This window comes from Panthera pardus, unplaced genomic scaffold (genome assembly GCF_024362965.1).
Source record: "Panthera pardus isolate Hobbes unplaced genomic scaffold, ASM2436296v1 HiC_scaffold_15, whole genome shotgun sequence".
Taxonomy (NCBI): Eukaryota; Metazoa; Chordata; class Mammalia; order Carnivora; family Felidae; genus Panthera; species Panthera pardus.
This window is the reverse complement of record NW_026526710.1, coordinates 17,402,175-17,429,038: the sequence shown is the minus strand read 5'-3', so window position 1 is coordinate 17,429,038 and position 26,864 is coordinate 17,402,175. Positions and strand designations below refer to the sequence as shown.

The window sequence follows — 26,864 nt, the reverse complement described above, 5'->3', positions numbered from 1 at the left end:
GGGATGAGACAAAAGTGATTTTTGAAAGTGAAAAGGATGGGAAGCAAATGTACAAATTCCAAATAGGAGTCACCAATTGTTGAGGGAGAGAATGAAAGCATGAAGTGCCCTGGGGACCTCAATAGTATCTAAAATATTTAATTTACTCAGGATATTTTTAAAACATACAAAAGGCAAGAAACCAAGGTAGAGAAACTCTAATATCACAGAGTGCAACCTTTCCTTGTATTTCTCGCACTTAGACCCGCAGACAACCAACCCCCCGAGCTCTGTAGCTACAGCACCGAGCCCCAGGGGTCAGATTCCGTGGGCAGTGGCAGGTCTGCCGAGGCAGGAGCTAGAAGACAGCTCCACAAGCAGCACCCAGGTGGCTCCACAGAAAGCCGTGGCAAATTAGACTCCAGGACAGCCGTGAGGAACCACAGCTTTTGATGCCTCCAAAGTGAGTGCAGAACAGCAGACAGGGAGGAAGGTCCTACTACCCTGCACTTCACAAACTGAGAGTGGTTTGTTGGCCCTTCTGTGAAGAGGAGGAAGAACTGGTATCTGCTTTTAGAGAACAGTAAAGCAAAGGGCTAAGTGCTCAGGCTCAGATCGCATTTGTGACAAAGCCTCAATTTCCTCACCTATAAAATGGGAATACGGGTTTCCCCTGCTATCCAAAAGTACAGTGTTCCTATGAAACCTTCCGTAAGTCAAAATGGCATAAGGAGTGGAGCATCGCCCACTTAACTTTTCGAGCATTAATGCCACTTTACTTTTACACAAGACCTATATTAGTACAGTAAGGGTTTTTCTTGCAAAGGTGAACATCCTCCTTTCTTTCAGTTAGCGAAAACAGCACTAATGTAGGTTTTGTGCAAAAGCAAAGTGGTGGAATGCAAATTTTAGGAAAGCAGGGGGTACTTGCATTACCACTCCCAGTCATGAGGATTAAATGAGATAAAACATGTATGTGGCTGTGTTATAGAACAAGTCCTCACTGAATGGTGGCTCTTACAATCATTACTACTATTTGCTAAGTCACCCCAGCAAGATTCTAGGATCTTTTGCTTTCTTTGGGCAACCTTCAGGAATGTTTTATTCTTATTAGCTTCCCTGGCCTACCACTGTGATCAGAAGAGCAATTACCTGTGCCCCTTTCCACGAGTGCCATGTAGTAAAGATTGGTGTCCTCAGCCAGTCCTGCCTCCACAATGTCCTTGGTGAAATGCAGCTCCTAGAAGTCACCACAGAGGAGGGAATTCCTGGATCCTCCAGTCAAACCCCTTGCCCTTCTAGGGGAAGGGCAGGAGCTGAAAGATGACATGGATCTTTGGGACAGCAAGGGTGACGTGTCACTCCTCCACTTACCATGTAATCCTCATGGGCAATTGTCACCCACTTTACCAGGCGGGAGACAACCTTTGCAGGAAAGAGGTACTGGCAATCACTGGTAACTGGTACAATGCCATGTTCTAAAAGAGAGCAAGTCGGGTGGTATTACAGGTAGAAATCAGATGCCACAGCTGGGTAACTAGGATCATCTGGAGGGCTCAGGTGGCCCTGCCAGCTCTCCAGATACATGAAGCATTCAGTAGGTGCCCTGGTCAACAACATGTGCTAGGAATCCAGGCACACCAACCTGACCTTCACCCCTGCTATGCGCTTGTGGCTGGACCTAGCACCAGCATTCATGGTGCTTTATCTTTAATGCAAATGATGGCCAGCAAAACAAAACCCCCCTGGCAGCCAGAACCAGTGATGGTGCCTCTGCAGCAGTGACTGTTAATTAGATCAAATAGCCAAGAGGGCTGTTTTCTCACAGCTGACCTTGATGGAGGAAATGACTGAAGTGTTCTGTGTCAGTTTCTCTAAGGGAGAAGAGTTAGAGAACTGCTCCAGGGCAAATTCCTGCTGGTGTTTCAATCCACAAATATGCCAACACAGTAAATGCTGTCTAGGATGACAATCATCCAACCTTGGGACAAAACAACTTTAGCAATGGTGGTGGGGAAGAAACCCACAAACAATGCTGCCCTGCAGGGATCAGGGTCCGTGTGGAATATAAGAACTGCCCCAGATGGGTAAGGACTCCAGATGGGTCCTGGAAACCTAATGCCTTTCCTGACAGTGATTCTTTTCAGTCAGAAAGATCTCAACCCTCACTTCCCCTCAAGTGCCTTATACATGGTAAGTCCTCAACAAGTATTTACTGAATGAGTAAACGAAAAGGAACACCGATATGGCCACCACCTTGGTCAATGGCTCGTTAGCTCAATGGCTCAGAATCACCTGGGAGCTTATGAATAACACTGGGGTTCATCCTCACCCTGGAGGATGTTAGCTCAGTGGGTCTCAAGGGAGGTTTGAGGGGGTGGATCCCTGGATAGCTGTATCAAATAAGCTAAATGTAAGCTCTACAAAGCATGAAGTGGATTTCTACTAAATATCTGTTAGAATGTACACCCAAATCCAACATGCGCTAACCTACAGTAAGTTGTTCCTGACCAGTCCACTAACCTGGACCACCCAGGAGGCTTTGGGTCTCTTTTGTGAGCTGGGACAGCCCTGATAGTCCTGAGGGGAGCTAAGATCCCTGCCTGGATGGACCTGTAGCTCTCCCCAGAGGTCCTGCCAACACCTCTGCTCAGCAAGAGCCAGGCAGTGTCATCAGGATTTAAGAAACCTGAGTGAAGGACTAAGTCATCTTTGTCCCTGTGTTGTCCAAATAGGCCTTAAGCCACAGCCACACATCAGCTTACCCAGGGATGCAAACTGTTTGTGGAGGGCCAGGCGGGATTGAACCCTGGTCTTCAGCAGTTTCATGGTGGTCTCCATGTGGCTGGCGCTCAGCGAGTGGTCAGCAATCACCGTGTGCTGTAGACGACAGCGAGAAGCACCCTGAGTGCCCCCTGTCCTTGTCTCCAGGCATTGCCTCTCCTAGGCCCTCCTTGCCAATGGCAGCCAGGACCACACACATCCTGAGGTGGGCACCTTATGGGAATGGCAGGGTTCACCTGCTGTGACAGGCCAGATGCTGAGTTCCAGTAGGAATACAGGATGCTGGAATCTCAAGAGGCCTGGCCAGCTCCTGAGAAAGGAAGGCTTCTGCTAAGGTGCCAGATGCCAGATCCCTTGGGGTTCTGGTGATGCCTCATTTTTGGCACCTTTGTACACCATACTGAGGGGCGGTGGAGCCTGGAGTTATGTAGCACCCAGAGCAAGGACTCTAGTTACTTTCATCTCGAGGGCTACCAGGCTCAGGGAGAACCAAAGGTACCTACACATTTGTGGGCCTCAGACATTTTTAGTATCCTGAGTGGAGGGAGGACAGACCATAGCCCCAAGGAAAAGCATTCTGATACTTCAAAGCCCTCAAAGGCCATCCAAAGCCTTTCTGGAGGCTGTCTGGGGGGTGAGGAAGTAGAGATCCTTAGCCAAGGAGACTGGATCCACAGTGTACACACCTGGGGCTGCTCTTTGGGGAAGTGGAGGCCACCTAGCTTCTGTACCCACAAATAGGGGTGACCTAGGTCAAGTACGTAGTCTCTCAAAGTCAGGATGCTGCAGAAAAGAACACAGCAATAAAATGATTTTATAAGTCCTTTCTGCAGTGGTCCCAGGATACAGCCTTCCTCCCATGCCCCTGAAATGGATGGTCTCACAGGCTAGGCCACACTCACAGCCGGGCTGCCAGCAAAGTCTCTAAACTTCATCACCTTCCTACTGTGAATTTCACCTCTCCCATGTTCCCTTTTCTCTTCCCCCCAACTCATAAACAAGTCTCAAGTCTCAATATAAAGTCAATGACTTTGATTTCTTCACCAGTCCACCAATTTATAAAATATTTTTCAGGTTTTTAATCCTCAGAGAATTGAATGTTAAACCATGTTATCCTCTCATGTGTTCTTATCATGTCCTCCAAGTTTGATCCTTCCACCCTTCCTCACTATTCCATGACCTTCATTTGCCCCTTGTGTTCCCTTCTTTTGACATAGCACTCCCTCAAGCTCCAGGGTCTCCCTTGCCCCCTGATAGGCCTCTGACCCTAACAGGTCTTTAATGCTGGGCTTGAGCTGCCAGAGAAACTCCAAAGCAAAGAGACTGGGAAAGGAGGAAACACTGCTGACTCACCCAACTTTATCAAACTGATACTGATTGGCTGGATTCGGAGTCTTCTTTCCATGATCCCCTGGATACAAACAGCTCAGGACTGAGTCAGGAGACAGCAAGTCACTGGAAAAGCGATAAGACCGCAGTGAAAACACGGCCAATGCCTTGCCTTGAGGCAGACTTGGGCATCTGGGGATAGTAATGCCACCTATCATTAATGATCATGCTACCACTTACTGAATGCTTCCTGTGGGCCAGGACAGTGGAGGGAGGACAGACCATAACTCTTTATACTTGAGGTCACCAGATCTCACACTCTATGAGGTATGACCATTTCCATTTTACAGAGAAGAAATTCAGGCTTTGAAAGATATGGCTTGTCTAAGATCACACTACTAACAAGTGCTGGAATAGGGATTTGCACTGTGTGATCAAAGACAGTAGTACTCCTACACACTACATTTTTTGAAAACCCTATCCCTTTAAGAGAGGTATATGGTGACCAAGGCCTTACCTTCAGGGGAGCAAAGCTCTGTGACACTAGAGATAAAATAATCACAATTTTCATAACAGCAGAAGAGATTCCTTTCTACCCCCAAAGAGCAAGTAAACAGCTTTAATGGTGTGCCTATCTCACTTTGACCAAATCTCATGCCACTCACAGAAAAAGGTCCCCTTTATGTTCCCAGAAAAAGACATTATCACATGCGCTGGACACAAGGTGACCCAGGGCTATAAGCAGAGAGACAGCATCACCGCCACCCATCTGGAATGGTTAGGGCACAGCCTGTAATTAAACGCTGACAAGTGGAAAAGGGATGGAGAGGGGAGAGGAAGAGGATAATGGAGTAATCTGATCACAAAGGACAAGGCTCAGTCTTTCTCTCAACCAGCAGGGGTTCTCCTTCATCTTTCCAGGTCTGGCATCAGGAGCAACTCAGGCAGAATGGGCTAATCTTACTGCTCAGAGCCCAGGCATGACTTTAAGAATTTAGCAGTGGGGCGGTGGCAGCTTTGACTCTTCCTGGTTTCCTGTCTCTCCCAGAGTCTCTCTGCTCCACCTCACTGCCTTTCATGGAGAACTGGCTAGAAATAAGAATTGTCAGTCGTTTGGCCAATATTATTTAGTGACTATTACTAATAAATAGAATGAATCAGGAGTCAACAAAAATAAACAGAACAGCTAAAACTCCACAATAACGGTTTCTAATTAACAAAACCTAATGAAAGAATCAAATCTCCTTGAAAAATTTGCATCGGTAATATGTGGTTCAGGACAACTGAATTTGGTGAAGATAATGGACATAAAAGGAGAGATTATATACAGTCATAAAAACAACACCAAAACAAAAAACTACTCAGTCAAATCTTTGTTGTAAAATAATAATAGGTAAAAAGGGATTAAGAATTTGGTAAGTAAAAGTGGAAAATCATTAAAAATAGTTTAATGACTTAATGAAAAACTGATTAGTAGTGAGTCAAAATATCCTAATGGAGACCATTCTGTAAAATAATTTCTTGAAGAAAATTCAGCACGGCTGGTTAAATGTTAAAATGTTTGTATGAAGAACATCAATTTCCTAACGAATTAATAGATCCTGGCAACAGTCATCAGTGCTGCTAACGCCACAAAAATAGAGACAGCCTGTGCCTCCTGATGGAAGCACTCAACATTTATACCATCCTGCTCCCTCATCCCTCCTGCAAAAAAATCAAAGTGGAATCTCACCAAGCCTCTAAACCTAACTATAATTAACGTGAAATACCCAGGAAGGTAGTAACTCACTAAATTCTAATGCAAGGATGCAATCATCAAAATCCAGACTGGGGAAACCTACAAACAACCCATTCTCTTTGACAAACAGATGGCAGGGACATTCAGATGAAAAGATGCTTGAGAGAAGCTTCACCCAATTGCAACATGTGGACCTTATAAAGATCCAGATTCAAAACCCAAACTATAAAAACAACTAACAAAAAACACTAAGAGAAAATCAGTGAAATTTGAACTCTGAATGGATACTGAATGATATTAAGGAATTAGTATGAGACTGTGATTATATCAGGGAGAAAAAAAAGTATCCCTGTGTTACAGTAGATGAATAAATAGAACCATACACCAGGCTGGTATCTCCAGGGGCCAAAGCAGCCTGTACTTAAGCAAAGGCCTCTGAGCTGGCAGTTTGGAACTCTAGGCCCAGAGCTCCCACAACTGTCAGATGCCTCCTGGACCTCAGTTTCTCCATCTCAAAAATAGGGGGATGAGCTAAACAACACCTGAAGGCCCATAAAGATACAATCCTGGTTTCAGGGTGGTGCTTCCTTTTGCATCCCCTCCCTCTTTTGGGGCCACGGACCATCTATCGATGATAGTTGTAGTTTCCTCCCCTTGTAAAGTTATTGTGAAGAGTTAAAGCAAATTCATGATGATAAACACATTACCAAGTGTGACATTACCAGCTGTCATTACCAAGTGCTTCACTTATGCTAAGCACTAGACCTGATCCTTCATAAATACCCTGGAAGTGTATATTACAATTCATGACCAGAGTGAGGAACCAGCCTCAGAAGCCAGGAAACTTGGCTAAAGGTGCACACACAGGTATAAGTGGCAGACCCGGGAAACACTGGAGCTCTGAGCCCAGCTGGTATCCACTCAGCAGTACTGTCGCCAGTACTTGCATGTGCAAAGCTTAGGGAGAAGCTGGAGTTAAGTATGCACTGAGGCCAGCTGGCAGCCCTCTTCTTAGTAGGTTTGGCATCTGAGAGGTGAGCAGGCAGAATGCTGGTGACAAGGAACTCCACCATGGCCAGGGCCCGCAAGCTGCTAGACTGAGAGCTCTGGCCAGGCAGTGTAACCGGGCACTCTGAAGAAGCAAGCCCTGGGCTCCCTCTGCTGGGGTCAGGTGAGAATAGGATCAATTTCATCCAGAGTGCCCTAGCGTGATCAAATAACTCTTGAGTCCAGGGACCAAGGCTGCGGCCTGAAGGGGGCATGGACTGTAAGTGTAGGGTAGAGAACACAGGGACACCAGGCAGCCATGGGAAGAGCCCCACCCCACCAGGCACCAGACTTGTGTGTCTCCCTCAGTGGTCTCTGTATAGCCAACCCAAAGACTCAAGTGTGCAGGAGTACCAGGCCAAGGTAGTGCTCCTGTGAGGCTATTTCAGGCCCTCTTGGCCCTTTTCCTTTCTTCCCACTCCTAGCGTGGAACAAGACTGCCACAGCCAGGCGCTTCCTGGGGATGCCAAACCTGTGGCCATCATTACCGTGCCTCCACTCACCCTCCTCAAAACCTCTTCCTGCTGCCAGGTAAGGACAACCTGGGACTGAGCTGGGCTATGAAGCAAAAGTCCCAGCACCTTGGGAAAGAGTAAATGAAGGCCTAAATTTGTCAACCTCAACATGTCTGCCAAATTCCATTTCTATATTCACACCTTTCCACTTGTCAGAACAAGCTGCTGCTCTGCCCTGCCTACTCAATTTTCCATACATTGTAGTCATTTTATCATCTGCTGTGTAGTAAGAGGACCAACTTAAGTCAGCAAGTGCTTTCTAAATACCAGTGAGGTGCCAGGACTTCCAGACGTGGACATGACAACAGAAGTCAACGGAGCAGTGCACCTCCTCAGAGCCAGTGTGCGCAAGGAACCAAAAGCAGCCCGCGGAGAGGCTCTCATCACACCCACTCCCATGCCCCACTCTCCACAGCGCCTGCCCAGTACCCTGCACTGATGGGGGTGATCAGCTCCGTGGCGGTTGTCACTTTGGCCTTTACCGTCATGATGTTGAGGTTCATGAGGTAGTAGAAGGTCAGGTGAAGCACACTGTCATCTGGAGGGGGAGGATGAAAAGAAGACCATGTACAAGTTGAACATGAGAGCAGAGTCTACAGTATTATGGAACTGTAAAAGCGAGGCTTTTAAGAGCTTTTACTGTAAAAACAGAAACTCAATAGCAATTTTATATTGAATAAAAAATGTCTACAAATTCTTTGTAACTCCTCTCTCCAAGAGGGGGAGATTCATTTCCCTCCCCTTGAGTGTGGGCTGGACTTAACTGTTTCTAAAAAGTAAAATATCGAAAGGGAGCAATCAAGTGATCATCAAGTACCAGTGACACCATGTACCCCTGATATGATGGGATGATGAACCCATGTCTATGGTATTCCTCCCCCAAACCCGTAAGCTCAGTCTGATAAGGAGAAAACACAGACAAAGCCAAACTGAGTTTTTCTACATAGTAAATAAACCTGGTCTTCAAAGATGTCAAGGTCATGAAAGATAAGCAAAGACTGAGGAGGAGAAGACTGTCCTGCCTGCAGGAGACTAAGAGGCATGGCAACTAAATGTCATGTGAGATCCTGGACTGGATCCTAAAATGGACAAAGGACATTAGTGGAAAAAACAAGGAAATCTGCATAAATTCTGTGGTTTAGTTAATTGTACCAATAAAATTAACATTGGTTTTGATCACTGTACTATGCTTAAGTAAGACGCTGACATTATGGGAAGCTGAGTGAAGAGCATGAGAAGTCTATTATTACGGCAACTCTTCTGAGTCTAAAATTATCTCAAAATAACAAGTTTTTAAAAAAAGGTGAAGTGTGTAGAGTATGTTTCCATTTGTGTAAAAACTAAAAGGAGAAGGGGATAAATATACAGTTGTATAAAAGCTTCTAAATATATAGAATAGTTCTAGAAAATACGTAAGAAATCTGTCACCAAGAGGTAAGACCTTGGAGGTAAGACCGAGGACTGGAGTCTCAGGTGAGAGGGAAACTTACATGTGACAGTTAGCTCTTATACTGTGTATATTGCTTTATCCATACAAAACCAGTTTCAAATCATTCTCTGCAGAACACAAACTTCTACTTATGTGTATGATATTAAGTACACTGGTCATAGTACTCGAATCCTGCACACTCTTGTGACTTGTTCTGTGTATCTGACTTAGTCAATTCAGAAATTGGTATAATTTTATCAAGCATCCCTTATGTGTCTAGTTTCGTCTCTGTTGTTATGCTTATGACTTAGAGAAAAAAAATCAAACTCCATGCAAAACAATGATGAAAAACAAAGAAATATGAAACCAGATCTTTTTCTTGGTCAAAAAGGACTTTGGCTTGCTGAACCTTGTGCACCTGCAGCTAGCAAAAGCCTCAAATGCTATGGATCCTCCAGAACAAAGGGAGCCAGACCTTTGCACTTCAGGTCCAGCATGACAGATAGCGGGTGCCTCTTCAGCATCTCCTTGCGCTTGTCATCCAACTGAACTCCCAGTGTGGGTCGCCGGCGTTTCTGGACAATGGAAAGATCAAATCAGATGAGCACTGGTCATACGAATTTGCCCCTTCCTTCTCCCTACTGGCCAGGGCCTCAGCCCCACTGGCTGGAACCTGCTGCTTCAGCTATCCAGCTGCCAGACCCCAGCAGCTCTTTCTTTCCCACCTCTTTCTTCTGCTTCTAGGGAAGATGGCACCTGCCAACTAGCAGGCCCCAGTGCAGCTGCCTGACACACTCAGGAGGGCAAACGGCTCTCACCGTGGTCTGCTCCTCTTCAGCATCGGAGTCGCTCTCATCATCTGCAACCACAGAGAGAAAGCATCTGGAGGTAAGGAGGTTCCCAATGCTCCTAAAGTGCCTCAACCCATGGGGCTTAAAGGGGCTGAGACTCTGTCATTTGTAAATGGGTTTCTTTAGAATACATGATAAACTAATTTGCTGCTGCTGATTCAGTATAGAAAACATGGTGATGCGAGAAAAAAAGGAGGAATGCCTCATAATCCAACTGCCTCTATTTTTGAAGGTGCTTTTTAATGCAAACCTATGGACCACAAGCCCCACCCCCGTTGTTGGTAGTGGTGGTAGCAACAGTAATATAAATAGCAACAGCAGTAGCAGTTAATACAACTTGAGGGGTTGCTATGTGCCAAGAATAATGCTAAGAACTTTGCATGTATGACCTCATTTAATCGACACAATTTTACATGAGGTATTACTATCCTGTTTTGACAAGTAAGTAAACTGAGGCTCAGAAAGGCTAAAGAGGGGGCTCCTGGGTGGCTCAGTTGGTTAAGTGTCTGACTTCGGCTCAGGTCATGATCTCACAGTTCATGGGTTCGGGCCCCATGTCGGGCTCTGTGCTGATAGCTCAGAGCCTGGAGCCTGCTTCAGATTGTGTGTCTCCCTCTCTCTGCCCCTCCCCTGCCCGTGCTCTGTCTCTGTCTCTCTCTCAAAAATAAATAAACATTAAAAAAAAAAAAAAGAAAGAAATGTTAAAGAACTTTCCCAGGATCAGTGAGCTAGTGAGTGGCAGGACCAAAATCCACAACCAATGCTTTACCCCGTCTGCCCTTGAGCATTAAGACATTAAAGTCAAGCTCCCTGCTACTCAGAACGAGTACAGATTATTTCCAAAGGACCAGCACTGTCCTGAGGTGTTGACCTGGTGCCCCTGGACCCAGCTATGGAAGACTTGGGGAAGGATCCCGACCACATTACCTTGGGAGTCTTCAGGAGGCTTAAATAGAGCCTTGGCTTCGTCCACACTGCCTTCGATCGCCACAGACAACGTCTTATCTGTGAGCAAGAAAAAACTTTGTAGGACAGCTGCTGAGGGAAGGAGCTAAACTACACAACAGGCTAACTCTGGGGCTGCATTTCTTCTGCCTTTGTCACAACTCCTAACTGACTGGGGGTGGAAAGGCAAAAGCCCTTTCTCCACATGAGGAGGAACAAGGTGGGAAACTTAAAGCTTTTTTCCATCATTTACTGAAAACAAAGAATCCAAAGTGCAAATTTTAGACAAGCACCACCTGACACTATGGTGAACGCTTCCCTTTTCAGGCTTACACCAACATGTAATCCCACCCTAGCGCCTAAAGCCACGGGATACTCCTCTGCCAACTGTCTTAAAGGTTATCATCCAGACGCCCTAACTGTTCACATCTCAGAAACAACGGTTCTCATCTCAGTGCTTGCTTACTCTCTATTCTGTACTACACCAAGCAGCTGGCTGGTACTGTCACATTTAACTGGGAGGCAGGACAGTGCACAGGAGCTTGGACCCTGCAGTTTAGTCCCAGATCTGAGTCCCTGCCCCACCAATTCCTAAACACCTAGAAAGTTATTTCACTGCTCTGAGCCCCACTTTCTGCATCTATGAAAGAAATCTTGTCTTGACAAATGGTAACTGCCTGGTTGGGTGGCAAAGACCAAATGACCTGATGCTTGTAATTGTACTTATAACATTATGTTTTTCAAATTAATGTTTAACCTTCACAACAACTCTATGAGAACCATACTATTACTATAGCCACGAGATGAGAAAATCAAGGCTCGGAGAAGTTGGACACATTAGCCAGGAAGTAGCTAAGCTAGGATTCAAGACTAGGTCTATTCAACTTGAGCTTGGTGTCTTAAACAGGAAGGTAAGAGGGCTGTTCCATGGCACCAGGACTGACACTTTCCCCAGGAGACACCTGGCCTGCCTTTGTGGAACTTTGTAGGTCTACTGGGAAGTCAGACAAGCCACCACCTCTCTTGCTCCATTCAAAAAGGTATAAGGGGGACACATGGGTGGCTCAGTTGGTTGAGTGTCCAACTTTGGCTCAGGTCATGATCTCACTGTCCATGAGTTCGAGCCCCGCATTGGACTCTGTGCTGACAGCTCAGAGCCTGGAGCCTGTTTCAGATTCTGCGTCTCCCTCTCTCTCTGTTCCTCCCCAACTCATGCGCATGGGCGTTCTGTCAAAAATAAACATTAAAAAAAAAACCAAAATGGTATACGGGTCACAGACAGTCATAGGAGACTGAAATGGCTTGCCCAACTGCACTAAAGAGGAATGACAAACTTCCTCTACCTGGCAAGGCCGCTGAGATAATACTTCCAGGTGATCGGCCACTGCTCTCTGACAGCCCTGCATGAACCAACATACCTCACCCAAACAAGCTAGATGCCCCCACCAACCACTGGCAAATGCCAAACTGTTCTTTTGGGTAGCTTAATTCTGAAATTCTATAGTAAAATGGGAAAGAAAACAGGTTGGGTTTAAACACAAAAGAAAAGAAAATTACTCACCCTGTCTAGGGGGCTGGGAGGATTTCATATGAGCTGATGATGGAAACAAGAAGGAGAACAAAAGGGAAGGAGAGGACCAGGAGGACCAGGAAGACACAAGAAGAGAGACAGTAATGTGTCGGTGCCCATGGCTGGGAGGACAGGCATGCACTGATGCTGTACAGGTCTGTTTGATGCGGTGGGGTGAAGAAGAAAAGTTTAGGTGCTGGGTGAAAGCTGCAGTAGGGCAAAAGGTAAGGTCTCCAAAACCTTTTCAAAACTCTATGGAGTAAAGGGTCGCCCATAAGCTTAAAGCAGACACGTCTTCCCACTTGATAATTCACTTTAACGACATGCAGCCTGTTTGGGCGTCATGAAAGTCTGGGAAAGCTGCCTGGGACCTGTGTTCACCAAGTCCTCTCTCTGAAGCGGAAGAGGAAGTGCTGATCCACCTGCCAAGCATGCCTTGATGGGGTGAGTGTCTGGGAGCCCAGGCAGGCAGGCTGCCAGGGCACTACACCCACTAGCCGACCAGCCAGGCTCATTGAAGATTCAAAGCCATCCATTCTGAAATGCCCACCAGGTTAGTCTAGCCTCAGGCCAGCTGGTCAGAGCAGCCATGCTGGGCGGTGCAGAGGGGAGGCAGCGTCTGTCACCTGGGAACTTCTGAGCAGGACCAGGGAGCTTTCCTCAGCAGGCAGGGCTTCCAAATGACTCAATCGGCCACGGCTGTTGCTCCCACAGCCCCTCTTCTTCACCCAGCCCCCATACTCACCACAGGCCTGCCCATACGCAGTGGCCTGGACAAAGAGGACATAGAGAGGCGGTGGCAGATGTCTAGCTGTCTCATACTGCTTGTGAGCCTGGTCGAACGGCATGAATAGGTACTCTTGCACTGGGAGGGAAGCCTGCATGCAACAAAAGAAGGATTTTTATTTTCCCTTTGTAGGCAGTCCACATGTGAAGAGGTGGCTGCTGAGTTACTATAATAGTTTTTTTTATCTATTAAAAATACATGATAAGTTAATAGAATAGGTAGATAAGAGGTCAATACAAAAAAATCAATTTACACAAGCAACAAACAGTATGAAAATGGAAAAAAAAAAAAAAAAAAAAAAGAAGCATTTCCAAGAGCATCAAGAAGACTTAAACTACCTAAGAATAAGTAAGTGAAAGGTGTGTAAGCCTCTACACAAAGGCTTGAGAAATGAAAGGCCACGTTAACGGCCTGGAAGACTCAACACTGCCCTGAAATCAGTTCACTCCAAACTGATCTACAGATTCAATGCAACCCCAGTCTATATCCCAGCAGGTGAAAATAGACTAGCTGATTCTAAAATTTATATGTTAAATGCAAAGGGCCAAGAACAATCAAGACAATCCTGAAAAATTAAGCTAGAGCACACACTACTGGGCATCAGACTTCTCTTAAACTATTTTTTTTCTTAATAAGTTCTTTTAACATTTATTTTTGAAGGACAGAGACAGAGCATGAGTGGGGGAGGGGCACAGAAAGAGAGGGAGACACAGAATGCAAAGCAGGCTCCAGGCTCTGAGCTGTCAGCACAAAGCCTGATGAGGGGCTTGAACCCACAAATTGTGAGATCATGACCTGAGCCAAAGTCGGTTGCTTAACTGACTGAGCCACCCAGGCGCCCCTGGGCATCAAGGCTTCTGACAAAGCTACCGTAAATAAGCCAGTGTGATACTGGTGCATGGAAAGACAAATAGAGGACACACAAACCTACATGGACATTTGATTTATGACAAAAGTGGCACCGGAGAACAGTGGGGAAAGCATGGCCTTTTCAATAAATGACCCAGCTGAATACCTACATGAAAAAAAAATGAAACTGACCCTATATCACACTATGTACAATGTTCCCTTCCAGGTATCCTAGATACTAAGTGTGAAAGATAAACAATAGAGCTTCTATAAGAAAATGCGAGAATATCTCCATGACCCTGGGACAGAGAGAGAGATTTTTAAACAGGACATCCTAACCACAGAGGAAAACACTGATTAGATCATATAAAATTTAAGAACATCTGCTCATTAAAAGATACCATTATGAGAGTGAAAAAGAAAGTCATAAAATGGGAAAAATATCTGCAAAAGACTCATCTCCAGAATATATAAAGAAGTCCAAGCAATCCAATAGAAAAATGAACAGGAGACTAGAATAAGCCTTTTGCAAATGAGGTAATCCAAAAGCAAAGAAGTATAAAAAGGGGCTGTGCTCAACATCACTGGTCCCCAGAGAAAGGCAATACCCTTCAGAATGGCTAAAATCAAGGAGGCTGACAATACCAAGCACTTGTGAGGATGTGGAGCAGTTAGAACTTTCATATGGTGCTGGGGGGAATTTTGTACATCAGTGCAATCACATTAGAAAACTGTTTCAGTGTCTGCCAAGCTAAATATATGCCTAGCATACTCTACGACCCAGCAATGTCATTCCTGGGTATATATTCAACAGAAATATGTACATACGACACCAAACGACAAAGAATGCTTATAACATTATTATTCATAATAGCCCCAAACTGGAAGTACCCACAATCAAATACCCCCAAACTGGAAGTACCCACAATCAAATACTAAGTATTAATGAAAATAAATGAACTCCTGGTGCTCACAACAGTACAGATGAATCTCACAAACATAATGTTAAGCAAAAGAAATCAGACACAAGAGTATATATACAATTCTGTTTGTATAAACTCAAAAACAGGCCAAACTAACCTATGACATTAGGTATCAAGATAATAGTTACTGAAGGGTGAGAGAAGATAGTAACTGAGAGGGGGAATAAAATATCTTTTGGAAAATTGGTAACGTTCTCTTTCTTGATTTGCGTGCAGGTTACATAGATGTGTTCACTGAGCTATACACTTAGGAACTGTATGCTTTTCTTTTGTAAAAATTGTGTTAAAAAAAAATTTTTTTTTTTTTTTACATTTATTTATTTTTGAGAGACAGAGACAGAGCATGAGCAGGGGAGGGGCAGAGAGAGAGAGGGAGACACAGAATCAGAAGCAGGCTCTGGGCTCTGAGCTGTCAGCACAGAGCCCGACGCAGGACTCAAACTCACAAACTGTGAGATCATGACCTGAGCCGAAGTCGGACGCTTAACCGACTGAGTCACCCAGGCGCCCTGTAAAAATTATGTTTTTAAATGTAATATATGTACGCTGTTTTAAACAGTTGTGTTTTAGGGGCGCTGGGGTGGCTCAGTTGGTTAAGCATCTGACTTCAGCTGAGGTCACGATCTCACAGTTAGTGGGTCTGAGCCCCACACTGGACTCCGTGCTGACAGCTCGGAGCCTGGAGCCTGCTTTGGATTCTGTGTCTCCCTCTCTGCTCCTTCCCTACTTGTGCTCTCTCAAAAAATAAACATTAAAAAAAATTTTTTTTTTAAACAGTTGTGTTTTGGGGTGCCTGGGTGGCTCAGTCGGTTAAGCGTCTGACTTCGGCTCAGGTCATGATCTCGCGGTCCGTGAGTTCGAGCCCCGCGTCGGGCTCTGTGCTGACAGCTCAGAGCCTGGAGCCTGTTTCGGATTCTGTTTCCCTCTCTCTGACCCTCCCCTGTTCATGCTCTGTCTATCCCTGTCTCAAAAATAAATAAAAAATAATAATAATAAAAAATAAACAGTCGTGTTTTAGTTTATAAAGCAAAAACTCCCAGGGGCACCTGACTGACTCAGTTGTAGAGCATGCAACTCTTAATCTTGGGGTTGTGAATTCAAGCCCCACGTTGGGCAGAGTTTACTTAAAAAAGAGTTAAGAAAAAAAAAGTTAAAAAAAACTATAAGGATTTAGAGCAATCTGCTTCACAGAGCAAACAAAAATCAGGTCACCTATATAGAAAGACATTACAGGGGCATCTGGGCAGCTCAGTCAGTTAAGCATCCAACTTCGGCTCAGGTCATGATCTCATGGCTCGTGAGTTCGAGCCCCACGTTGGGCTCTGTGCTGACAGCTCAGAGCCTGGAGCCTGCTTTTGATACTGTGTCTCCCTCTCTCTCTGCTCCTCTCCCACTGTGCTCTCTCTCAAAAATAAATAACATTAAAAAAAAAAAAAAAAAAGAAAGAAAGACATTACATTTTACATTACAATCTAAAGTGGGGACTTATCCTCCTAAGGTACCTGATGGCTTTCAAATAGGAGTAAAGTTCTTTTCAGAGAGAGTACCTCTGCTAAACATCTACCCCCAAGGTGCAGTCAGGGAGTCTAACAGACATCCACATCTAAGCATGCCTGGAAACTGTGAGGCTGATGGAAACTATTCTGGGGTAAATTAAACCTAGAGTTTGCAAAAGTATTTTACCTGGAAGAAGCTCTGGGTGAAAAGAAAACATCTCACATAAATGTGTGTACATGTTCCTGAGCTGACCTGGCAGCATCTCTTCCACCCAGGACACAACCTTACTGCACTGGCTGGGTAGAAACTAGAGACAAGACCATCCTTGCAATGGGCTCTGACATCCGTTAGGGTAACAGACCTGGCAAAACCCAAAGGGGATGTGGCTGCTGGAGGCCTCAGGTCAGCAAGGTCTTGCTGGGTGCTGAAGGCAAAGCAAAAGGCCAAGGTAGGGGAGTATGTGGGGGAAAGCCTCACCTGCATAATGCTATTGAGACGAGGCTGGAGGCTGCTCAGGTATTCCTTCTTCACCTCAATCTCCTTGAGGATCTTCTCCTTGTTGGACAGGCACTCTCGGTACTTCTCTGCCAGCCTATGGGGAGAGGACAGACCACTGTCACTTGAAGCTGCTCAGAGATCTCCCGATACATCTACTCACTGTCACAAGCCACCTAATGACAGCAGTCGTGATTAACTAATGTTTACCTAGTACTTACTATGTGCCAGGCACTTGGAGAACTATAAGCATTATTGCATTTAATCTTATAAAAATCCTGGAAGATAGGGACTCTTCTTTTCCCCAAAGAAGGAAACAAAGGCTCAAGGAGGTAGGTAATTTACCCAAGGTCACTCAGCTAAGAGTAAGTACAAAGCTGGGCTTTGAATCCATGCCTGTCTGGCTCCAGAGGCTCTTCCCATTAACCACTAGGGGATATCCCTGTGTCATTTCCTGCTCCATTTCTTGCCTCTAGGGTCTAGACCCCAAACTTTCACAAACATGTGGATCTAGCAACTATAGGACCCAAATGAGGTCCACAGACTGGACTGAATGGGGCAGGGTAGGGATGGATATGGACCACAGCAATACAACACTCATGGTTTAACCTATGCCCAAGGCAAGCAGTGTACTGGACAGAGGAGTGATGGGCCAGTCCGATTTGCTAAAATCTGGCACCAGTTCCATAAGAGTCAAACTTAGTGCTTACTAAATTCATTAACATAGACTGAATAGAATACATTCTATAACAGAAAAGAAAAAAAAAAAAGGAAATAAAACACCTACTTCTCCAATGGAAAACAGAGCTGTGTCAACCAAATGCCCTAGAATTCTTGTACAAATACAGAGGAAGAAAGTCACCATAATGAAAAGGATGCAGCCACGAAAAATCCAGTATGAAAAAAAAAATGCTATATTCTTAAAAATACCTAGATTAAGTTACACGGTAGAAATGTTCTTTTTAATAAGTAAAAGACCTTTATTAGTATGGGAAATTTTTATGTGTAAAGGGGTTCCTGAAAGCATAATTTATGATAGCAAAAAATGATAAAAGTCTAACCCAATAAAGAAAAAACTATATAAATTATAATTTGTCTACATACACGATATTGTATAACCTTCTAAAATAATGTTTGCACAATTTTAAAGTACCATAGGGGTAGTCTTAGAGGCAGGAGGAACAAGCAAAAAACAAAATTGGACTTAACAGTACAAAAGATATTTAGGTCTCAGGTATTAAAATTTTAAAGAAAATGTTACTCCAATTTTCTATTAACAGCCTTAATTAATTCCAACCCCACCTATGATGCAGTTGGTCAAGTCTGAATTATCAGATGTGAATGAATCACAAAATGAGATTTGGTCTTAAGAAATCATTCTGCTGGTTCCACAGAACTGCACTGTCTGACTGTGGGTCATGACAAAGCGTTGTCCCCATGGGTAAAGGTCTGTGTTGCACAGGTTAACAAGGTCAGGAAGGGAGAAACACAACCTTTTTCGCTGCTCTAGCTCCCAGTCCAGACGTGCCAGGGTTTGCTGGTGAGGGTCTCCCATGGTGACTTCAGCCTTGCTAATATCTGGAGGAGCCTCCTTATAAAATTCCTCTAAACTGACCAGATCAATTTCTTCATGCTTCGACCTGCAGGCAAATACTAGATGTTAAGTTGCTGTTCTCAAGACTCCAAACCATGGAATAAGCAAGCCCACAGTTTCCCTCCATAGATGCCCATTTAGCCCTGGTCTACAACTACCCAGGAACCTGGAATCCATCAAGTCTTCTCAGCAAATGCTCGTTAGTAAATATCTCACTTGGAAGAGAAGTAGATGATTACATACCACAGGATCCTTATCCATGGTGCTCAACCTTTTTATCCATGAATTAAAGACTTGGAAGGGATGCTTATCAAATTTACAGATTATCTCCAAGCTTAGCAAGAGAGCTAAGAGCTGAAAAAGTCAATAAAAACACTACAGTCTAGGCCTACATTGACAGGTTGAAACCAATAAATTACGTTTAACAGAAAAAAACCTAAGGGTCTGCACTTAAGTTTAAAACATTAATCACATAAACAAGGGATGGGGAAGATTCAGGATGGCATAACCAGGTGTGAAAACGATCTAGAGGCTTCAATTGTTATGTTTAGTGATTCCCATATACTAAAGAAATCCCATACTCTTTCCTGCATTAACATAGTGCACAGGTCATGGACAGATGATGGTAATAATGGCAGCTACCAGGTATTAAACACCTACTGTATGACAGCCTCACCTAATTCTCAGGACATCTCTATCAAATGGGGATTTCTATCTCCATGTTTCAAATGAGATGGAGACTCCTACAGATGAGCAGCTTGCCTAAAGTCACATAGCTAGTGAGTGGCAGAGCTGGGATTTGAACCCAGGCTTATCTGACCAGGGCCAATGGTGGTCACCTGCCTCTCCAGAGACTAGAGTTCTATTGTATTCTGAATTTGTCAGCTTTCATCTGAGTGACAGTTACAGCTTGGGGCATCCCATTCTTCTGTTTTTAGTATCTTTTATTTGTAAGCAGTTTAAGATACATAAGAAGTTTCAAAAACAGTACTGAGAGTTTACCTTCCCCTGGTTCCCCCAATAATATCTGATCTATGCATAGTACATAGTCAAAACTGACAATGACTCAATACTATTAACTCAGAGAAAAACCTGATGTGAATTTTGCCTCTATTAGTATTTAACTATCATTACATGATGAATGTATAAAGCAAATAAATATGTCTCTCAAAAATCAGCGTAATTATTGGGGTGCCTGGGTGGCTTAGCAGGTTAAGTGTCCAACTCTTGGTCTCAGCTCAGGTCATGATCTCATGGTTTGTGAGTTCGAGCTCCATGTTGGGCTCTGCACTGACAGCACAGAGCCTGCTTGGGATTCTGTCTCTCTCTCTCTCTGCCTCTCCCCTGCTCGCTTGTGAGCTCTCTCTCCTTAAAAATAACTTTAAAAAATTAGCATAACTATCAGAAATACACCAGACCCAATGACTGATGTGCCCCTCTATCACAAGTTTATTACAATAAAACCTGCCTCTTTCCAGTTTGCACAAATAGGTCTGACCAAACAAGAATACATTCTCTTCTCTTCCTCTGTCTACTCTTTCCTCCTTCTCATCTCTCAACTTGGATTTGCCAAGAGGCATTACATTTTAAAATGGACACTGACAAACTATAGTTTGTTTACCTGAGAGCAACTTAGTGGCAAGAAGTTCAGGTTCCAAAGAATAAAATCCAGTTGCAAAAATGAATGGCTGGAACTTTAAAGAGGAAAAGTGGGCCAAAAGGTTAAAAGGATTTGACTGGAAGGGAGTTGCTCCCATGCAAGGTGCCCAAGAATCAAACTGGTAACATAAAGGCCGCTGCTGGAGATAGACAACTGGTTTTGGCCAGGTACAGAGCTCAAAACTTGAAAAAGTCAGACAAGCTTCTAAGGTTCTTTGTGCAGCTTGAAAACACTGCTTTCCAATTCTCCCAAAGTGATCTATTCACTTTTGTCCCAGATCCTGCAGTCTCTAAGTTCATCTGATTTCTTTTTAAGGAGACTAGCTAACCCTGAGCTATGCAGGAGAAAGTAGTTACCAGTAGGCAATTTTGACAAAGTTTGTTCTCCAAAACTCACTTAAACTCCAGACATTTGGTGATCTCTTTCTGCAGGTGCATCACCTCATACAACAGGTTCTGGAGCTGCAGGTGATAGGCATCTACTTTCTGCTTGGCCTGAAAGGAGGACAAGGTCAGAGGTGAGTGGGGCAAGTCAGGTCAAACAGAGCAGCAGCAAACTCAGGGAAGAGGTAAAGGGGATTAAGAAGTGGATGGGGAAGAGGGAGGAGGAGGATTAAACCTCTCAATTCCTACCTCATGGGTCTGATCTCTTCCTTTCTTCAACCTGATATGGGCTAATCGATTAAGCTTCTTTAGAGTCATGAAATGCACACAGCTCTGGATCCTCCGATCTTCTATCTCAACTGCCTGCAGGCAAAGAAAACTGGTGAAGACCTTGACAACAGGTGATGGCTCAGCTTCCTTCAGCCCCTCACTGCTGACCCATCCCCACCCAGGGCCAAAAACAGACACTGGAAGGAGCTCAGAACGATGGGAACTGTCGATGGAAAATGGAGCAAGTATAGCCAATGCACAATTAATATCTGTCGCAGGGCACCTGGGTGGCTTAGTCGGTTAAGTGTCTGACTCTTGATCTTGGCTCAGATCATGATCTCACGCCCCATGTTGGGCTCTTTGCTGACAGAGTACAGCCTGCTTGGGATTCTCTCTCTCCCTGTCACTCTTTGCCCTCCCCCACTCTCTCAAAATAAACTTTAATAAACATTAAAAAATAAAACCAATTAATATCTGTTCCTGCATATTGTCTACAGAGATCCTAACAATAGCAACATCCCGCCATACAATTTGAGCTCTATGAATAACCTTACAGAATAACTTAAATGAACATACCAGAATTATAGCTATAAAGCTTGGCAACAGTAAAATATGATGTAATAATCATAACAATATTGGGCCAGGATAAGCACAAATAAGTGAGATTCTTGGCAATACATGGGTTTTGTTTTTAGTTACACTGTTTAGTTTCTTTGCCTCAAAGTCTGGTTCATTCATTTAATACTAACAATTTCATTTTTGGTCTCTATAACATACCTGTACCTATCCATCCTTACAACAGCAAAGGAATTTACACATATCATCATTTCCCAACACCTACAAAATGCCTGACATGTAATAAGTATTAATTGGATGAACTGTCAAATTACACTTAGGAGAAAAATTAATTATCCTGTCCTTTTGTTACTCTAATTGATGATTGGGGAGCGATGAAATGTTTCAATAAATTAATAAGCACCATCTCTGGAGCCCGCAGACTCCAACTGCCTGATCATGGTTAGGCCAGAAGACCAAGATCAGGAAGGGCTCTGGTGGGTGCAAAACAAGTCCATCCATGCAAACCCACCAGGTTCATGTCTGCCCCAAACCACTGCTACTCCTTACCACATCCTTGCCTCCTCGGCTCTTCAGGTCCTGGATCTCAGCCATGAGCCTCTGCAACTCCTGGCACGTGTACTTGTACAGCTCATAGTCTCTGCCAGGGTCCCGCAGGTCCACCTCAGCCTCCTCGCTGTAGTATTTACCTTCCTGTGGAAGCACGGATACATGCCTTGGGTGGGGAATAAAAGTCTCCCTGTTGGGACCAGGGACACTTGGCTGAAATCAGTAACAATGAAACCCCAAATCATGTCTCTAAAAAAATCTGGTCCTCAAGGTGCACCTGGCTGGCTCAATTGGTAGAGCATGCGACTCTTGATATCAGAGTTGTGAGTTCGAGCCCCATGTTGGGTGTGGAGATTACTTAAAAATAAAATCTTAAGAAAAAAAAATTTGGTCCTCAAGTCAAATGTTTTCCTTCTTCTCAAAATGGAAAAGAATCCCTCTTTTTTTTCTTTCTAATTATAAAGTAATGCATGCTTGGTGTCAGAGACTCAGAATATAGTGAGCAGCATCAAAAACAAAATGAAAAGTTGCCTGTAATCTCACCTCCAAACTGAAACAACTATTTTTAATACTGTGGATAAACACAAATTTTATTTTTAAACAAAATGGAATCACACTGTCCATGCTATTTAGTGCAGTTTCTCATCCCAATAAATTAAATATCCATCAAAATGGCTGTGTGAGAATCCACTGTATAGATGAACCAGAATGCATTTAACCAAATTCCTACTGATGGGTGTTTAGATGGTCAAATCAAGCTTTTAGCAGAGACTAAAATATCGTAATTGGTCACCCAGCCTTTGGAGTAAATGGAACACATCTCTTGAAGAGAGTTAGCTAATGATACTATATTGCATATTTGAAAGTTGCTAAGACAGTAGGTCTTAAAAGTTACCACAAGAAAAAAAAAAAACTGTAACTACATACGGTTAATTAGACTTTTGTAGTGATCATTTTACAACATACACAGATTTCAAATCATTATACACTTTAAATTAATATGTTATATGTCAATTACATCTCAATAAAAGAATTAATGCCTACACAACAGATAAGGTTTTTTCTTACTCTAGATTTCCTAAATCTGAGAAAAAGATCATTTTCTACTTAAATTCAAGCTCCTATGCTTCTCTAATCCAGTTAAAAAAAAAAAAAGTAACCAACCAATCAAAACAATTAGGTCACAAATTAGCTTGACAGGAGCACCCAGGTGGCTCAGTCAGTTAAGCGTCCGACTCTTGATTTCAGCTCAGGTCGTGATCTCTTGGTTCATGGGATTGAGCCCCGAGCTAACAGTGCAAAGCCTGCTTGGGATTTTCTCTCCTACCCCTCTCTCTCTGCCTCTCCCCCACTCGCACACGTGGGCATGTGCTCTCCCTCTCTCAAGATAAATAAATAATCTCTAAGAAAAATTAGCTTGAGAGATTTAAAGACAGGGAAATAATAAAAGGAAGAACCTGCTGACAGCATGAGCTCTCAGGCCACAGAAGAGATTCTGCGGAGATGTTGTTCTGGTACTTTCTCAGTAGCTGACCAGAAATGCCACATCTCCAGTTTCTGGTGGTATGCTGCAGATACTGGCTTCTTCTGACTCTGGAAACTTGGGAGACACACACCATACTAGAATGCATTGTCTGTTCAGGCACTATTCATGTCTGATATAGGCTGGTTGGTTCTTGGAATGCTGCCGCTAAACCAAATGTGAACACTCAGGTTTTGTAGAACCAGGGGAATTCCAGGCACCTGGTCAAGCAGAGGCCACCTGGGAGGCCATCACTGTGACCCTCAGCTGCTGCAAACCCACAGCCAGGTGATTCGCCACAAGCTGTAATTTGTCAGCAGCATGGCAGCACTGGCTGATCTCACCTGTTCTGTGTCAGAACGGTTACGCTTGCCTTCAGATGGAGCTCCATCACTTCGGATCACTTTGGGCTTCCGTTTCTTGCTTGATTCTGATGACATGGTTGTTTGGTAATGTCAAGAGGAGATAGAGACCTGTTAAAAGGAGAAAACTTTTGCAATTTTCCAGAGTTGGAATTGGGAGATTTTCCTGGAGTCAGAATACTTAAGTCTAACTAGTAGTGCTGGCCACTAACAACTTTGGTAACTCAAAAAAAGGGTCACTCAACCCTCCAAAGCTTCAGTTTAATCCTGTGTAAAAAGGGGAATTGGTCCTCAGCCTATCCAAAATGAATTCATCTTCACCTCCTTTAAAGGCGCCATAACTGGGGCGCCTGGGTGGCTCAGTCGGTTGAACGTCCGACTTCGGCTCAGGTCATGATCTCGCGGTCCGTGAGTTCGAGCCCCGAGTCAGGTTCTGTGCTGACTGCTCAGAGCCTGGAGCCTGTTTCACATTCTGTGTCTCCCTCTCTCTCTGACCCTCCCCCATTCATGCTCGGTCTCTCTCTGTCTCAAAAATAAACGTTAAAAAAAAAAATTTATAAAGTGAATTGACCCAAAAAAAAAAAAAAAAAAATTTAAAGGCACCATAACCACATCACTGACTAAACTCCGAAGCTTAGCATATATACCCGTTCCCAATACTATCGATTGATCACCGTGTGCTGGACCCGATCTAAGCACTTTACGGATATATACTCATTTGATCCTTATAGCAAACTTTTCAGGTAAGAACAAGTACCATTTTATAGATGAGAACACCGAGGCTCGGAAAGCCGAACGAGCTGCCCAAGGTTACACGGCTAGTTTGCTAAAGTTGGTTCCATCTGACGCCACATCAGTGCTCTTAACTACATTCTTGTAACACCAATGTGTCTCGCTACCATCTCAGCTGGCAATGCCGTCAACTCTTTGGTTGACCCTAAAACTTAAAAGAATAGAACCTACATTTCGTGGGGCTCTAGGGTCACAAAGCATCCTCCCCCTCTGCTACCTTTCCTGGTTGTCACCACAGCCCCTTGAGGTGGGCAGCACCATCTCCCTTAGCCCAAAAAACCTGCCACCAGCATTTACTGAAGGAGCCAATGGCTAATGGTAGTGGGTCAGAGAAGCCCTGAGTTGGAGTCTCCACTCTATTTATTTATTTATTTAAAAAAAAATTTTTTTTTTAACGTTTATTTATTTTTGAGACAGAGAGAGAGCATGAACGGGGGAGGGTCAGAGAGAGAGGGAGACACAGAATCTGAAACAGGCTCCAGGCTCTGAGCTGTCAGCACAGAGCCCGACGCGGGGCTCGAACTCACGGACCGCGAGATCATGACCTGAGCCGAAGTCGGACGTTCAACCGACTGAGCCACCCAGGCGCCCCTCTCCACTCTATTTTTTTTATTTTTTATTTTTTAATTTTTATTTATTTTTGGGACAGAGAGAGACAGAGCATGAACGGGGGAGGGGCAGAGAGAGAGGGAGACACAGAATCGGAAACAGGCTCCAGGCTCCGAGCCATCAGCCCAGAGCCCGACGCGGGGCTCGAACTCACGGACCCCGAGATCGTGACCTGGCTGAAGTCGGACGCTTAACCGACTGCGCCACCCAGGCGCCCCCCTCTCCACTCTATTTAACGGCTATGAGTCCTGAGACGAGTCACTTCACTGTTCTGTGGGCCTGTTTCCTCAGAGGAAATGAGAATAACAGTCCCTACCTCAGGGGTTGTTGTGGACATTGACACAGGAGGCATTCCTCTGGGGAAGGTGATGAAGATGACCTAGAAGTGGGACTGTAAATGGCACATGGATGATCTGAAATAATGCTGAACATCTAAGGAGGTCAATCCCTTTTCAATTCTTTTTAGAAACTTCCGATTGCTTCGAGGAGAACATCTCATTTTCCTAATTTGTCTTTAGCATCTGTGAACATCAATGTTCCTTTCTTAGCAAAAGGATTCTGTCTCAGAGCTTTGGACAATGCAATCTAGCCAGAGTTAGTCTGTTTTCATGTTAATTATATTAACTTTTATCATTACTTTCTGCATACTGCCAAGTCTCCGTTTATGGGAGACCATCGAAATTTTCTCCTAAAACCAATTAACGTTTGCGAAGTAAAAAGTGACTCGATTAAAAACCTTAGCAAACAGTCTTAAAGGTAAATTGGGCAAAACCCAAAAAGGTGGGACGCGAAAGGCTGAAATGTGAGAAATCCTGACTTGGCTACACAGCAAAGAGACCCAGGCACACGTAAGCACACAATAAATATGAGTTGTTATCACCACCACCATAGACATCGACAACGTCGTCGTCACCTAGAGCTGCATAGCGGGGCCCGAAGCTGCTGCTGCCAACATTTTCACCTGAAGAGACTGAGCGCGCGGCGCCGAGCGGCGGGGGACCCCGAAGAGTGAGCACGGAGAACTCGGGTCGGACTCCAGCCTGGGGACGCCCTCCGGGAAGTCCGCACCTCGGTCCCGGAGCACCCTGCCCCGCCCCTCCGACCGGCCCCGCTGTCCCGCTCCAGTTCTCACCGCGTGCAGCCCCGAACCTGTCGCGGCCAGCGAGCCACTTCCGGCGGCGGAGAGAGGGCTTCCCAGGCACCATAGAGAAACGGAAGGAAAGAGCGGTCTGCCGGAAGCGAGGCGCGGAGGCCGGAAGCGAAGCGCTGAGGCCCCGGCCGGCCGCCGGCTCCCGGCGAAAGTAGCTCCTGGGCGGCGCGGAAGCAAGCGGCTTTGAGAGCGGTGTTTGTCAGGAAGGGTCACCAACACCCTCACGCTGTCCTCCAAAACCGGGAAACTGATGCTGCAAGGGCAGATTCTTAGGTACCCTGTTTACTCTTTGCCCAGAGCCTAAAGCAACGGCCCCCAACTAGTGCGCGCTCTGCTTCTGACTAGTTGAGTGAATGAGTTCGTCGTAGGTCCAAGATAACGCGAAAGCGTGGTAGTGGCAAGATTTGAAACTGCGGATATGCCTCCATGACCTGGATTCTTAACCACTGTCACATACACCCAAACATCCCACACTAGTGAGGGCTGCAAGCCGGGGAAGGCATTCATTCTCTGACACTTTTTTTCCCCCAAGGGTGCATCAGTAGTTTCCTCATTTTAGGCCTGGTTTGTCTAGGGCAGTCACAACTCTCATGCAGCAT

General features: G+C 44.8%; 1 protein-coding gene across 5 annotated transcripts in view; it reads right to left on the bottom strand.

Moving 5' to 3' along the window:
• The window catches only part of THOC5 (THO complex subunit 5), a 31,653-nt gene extending 5,295 nt beyond the window's left edge, over positions 1–26,358 (bottom strand). Inside the window, exons 1-18 of one of the 5 annotated variants that reach the window (XM_019426602.2) lie at positions 26,248–26,358; positions 23,697–23,825; positions 21,831–21,974; positions 20,685–20,798; positions 20,449–20,546; positions 18,292–18,438; positions 16,781–16,895; positions 12,933–13,065; positions 12,179–12,211; positions 10,600–10,677; positions 9,640–9,680; positions 9,297–9,396; positions 7,822–7,930; positions 4,117–4,218; positions 3,450–3,546; positions 2,745–2,859; positions 1,354–1,457; positions 1,132–1,219 (exon numbers count right to left, since the gene is read on the bottom strand). In XM_019426602.2, the coding sequence (XP_019282147.1) occupies positions 1,132–1,219; positions 1,354–1,457; positions 2,745–2,859; positions 3,450–3,546; positions 4,117–4,218; positions 7,822–7,930; positions 9,297–9,396; positions 9,640–9,680; positions 10,600–10,677; positions 12,179–12,211; positions 12,933–13,065; positions 16,781–16,895; positions 18,292–18,438; positions 20,449–20,546; positions 20,685–20,798; positions 21,831–21,974; positions 23,697–23,792 (1,714 nt within the window). In that variant the 5' untranslated portion in view covers positions 23,793–23,825; positions 26,248–26,358. The other 4 variants (XM_019426603.2, XM_019426601.2, XM_019426605.2 and 1 more) reach the window with 4 other exon arrangements.
• Between the last annotated feature and the right edge of the window lie 506 nt (positions 26,359–26,864).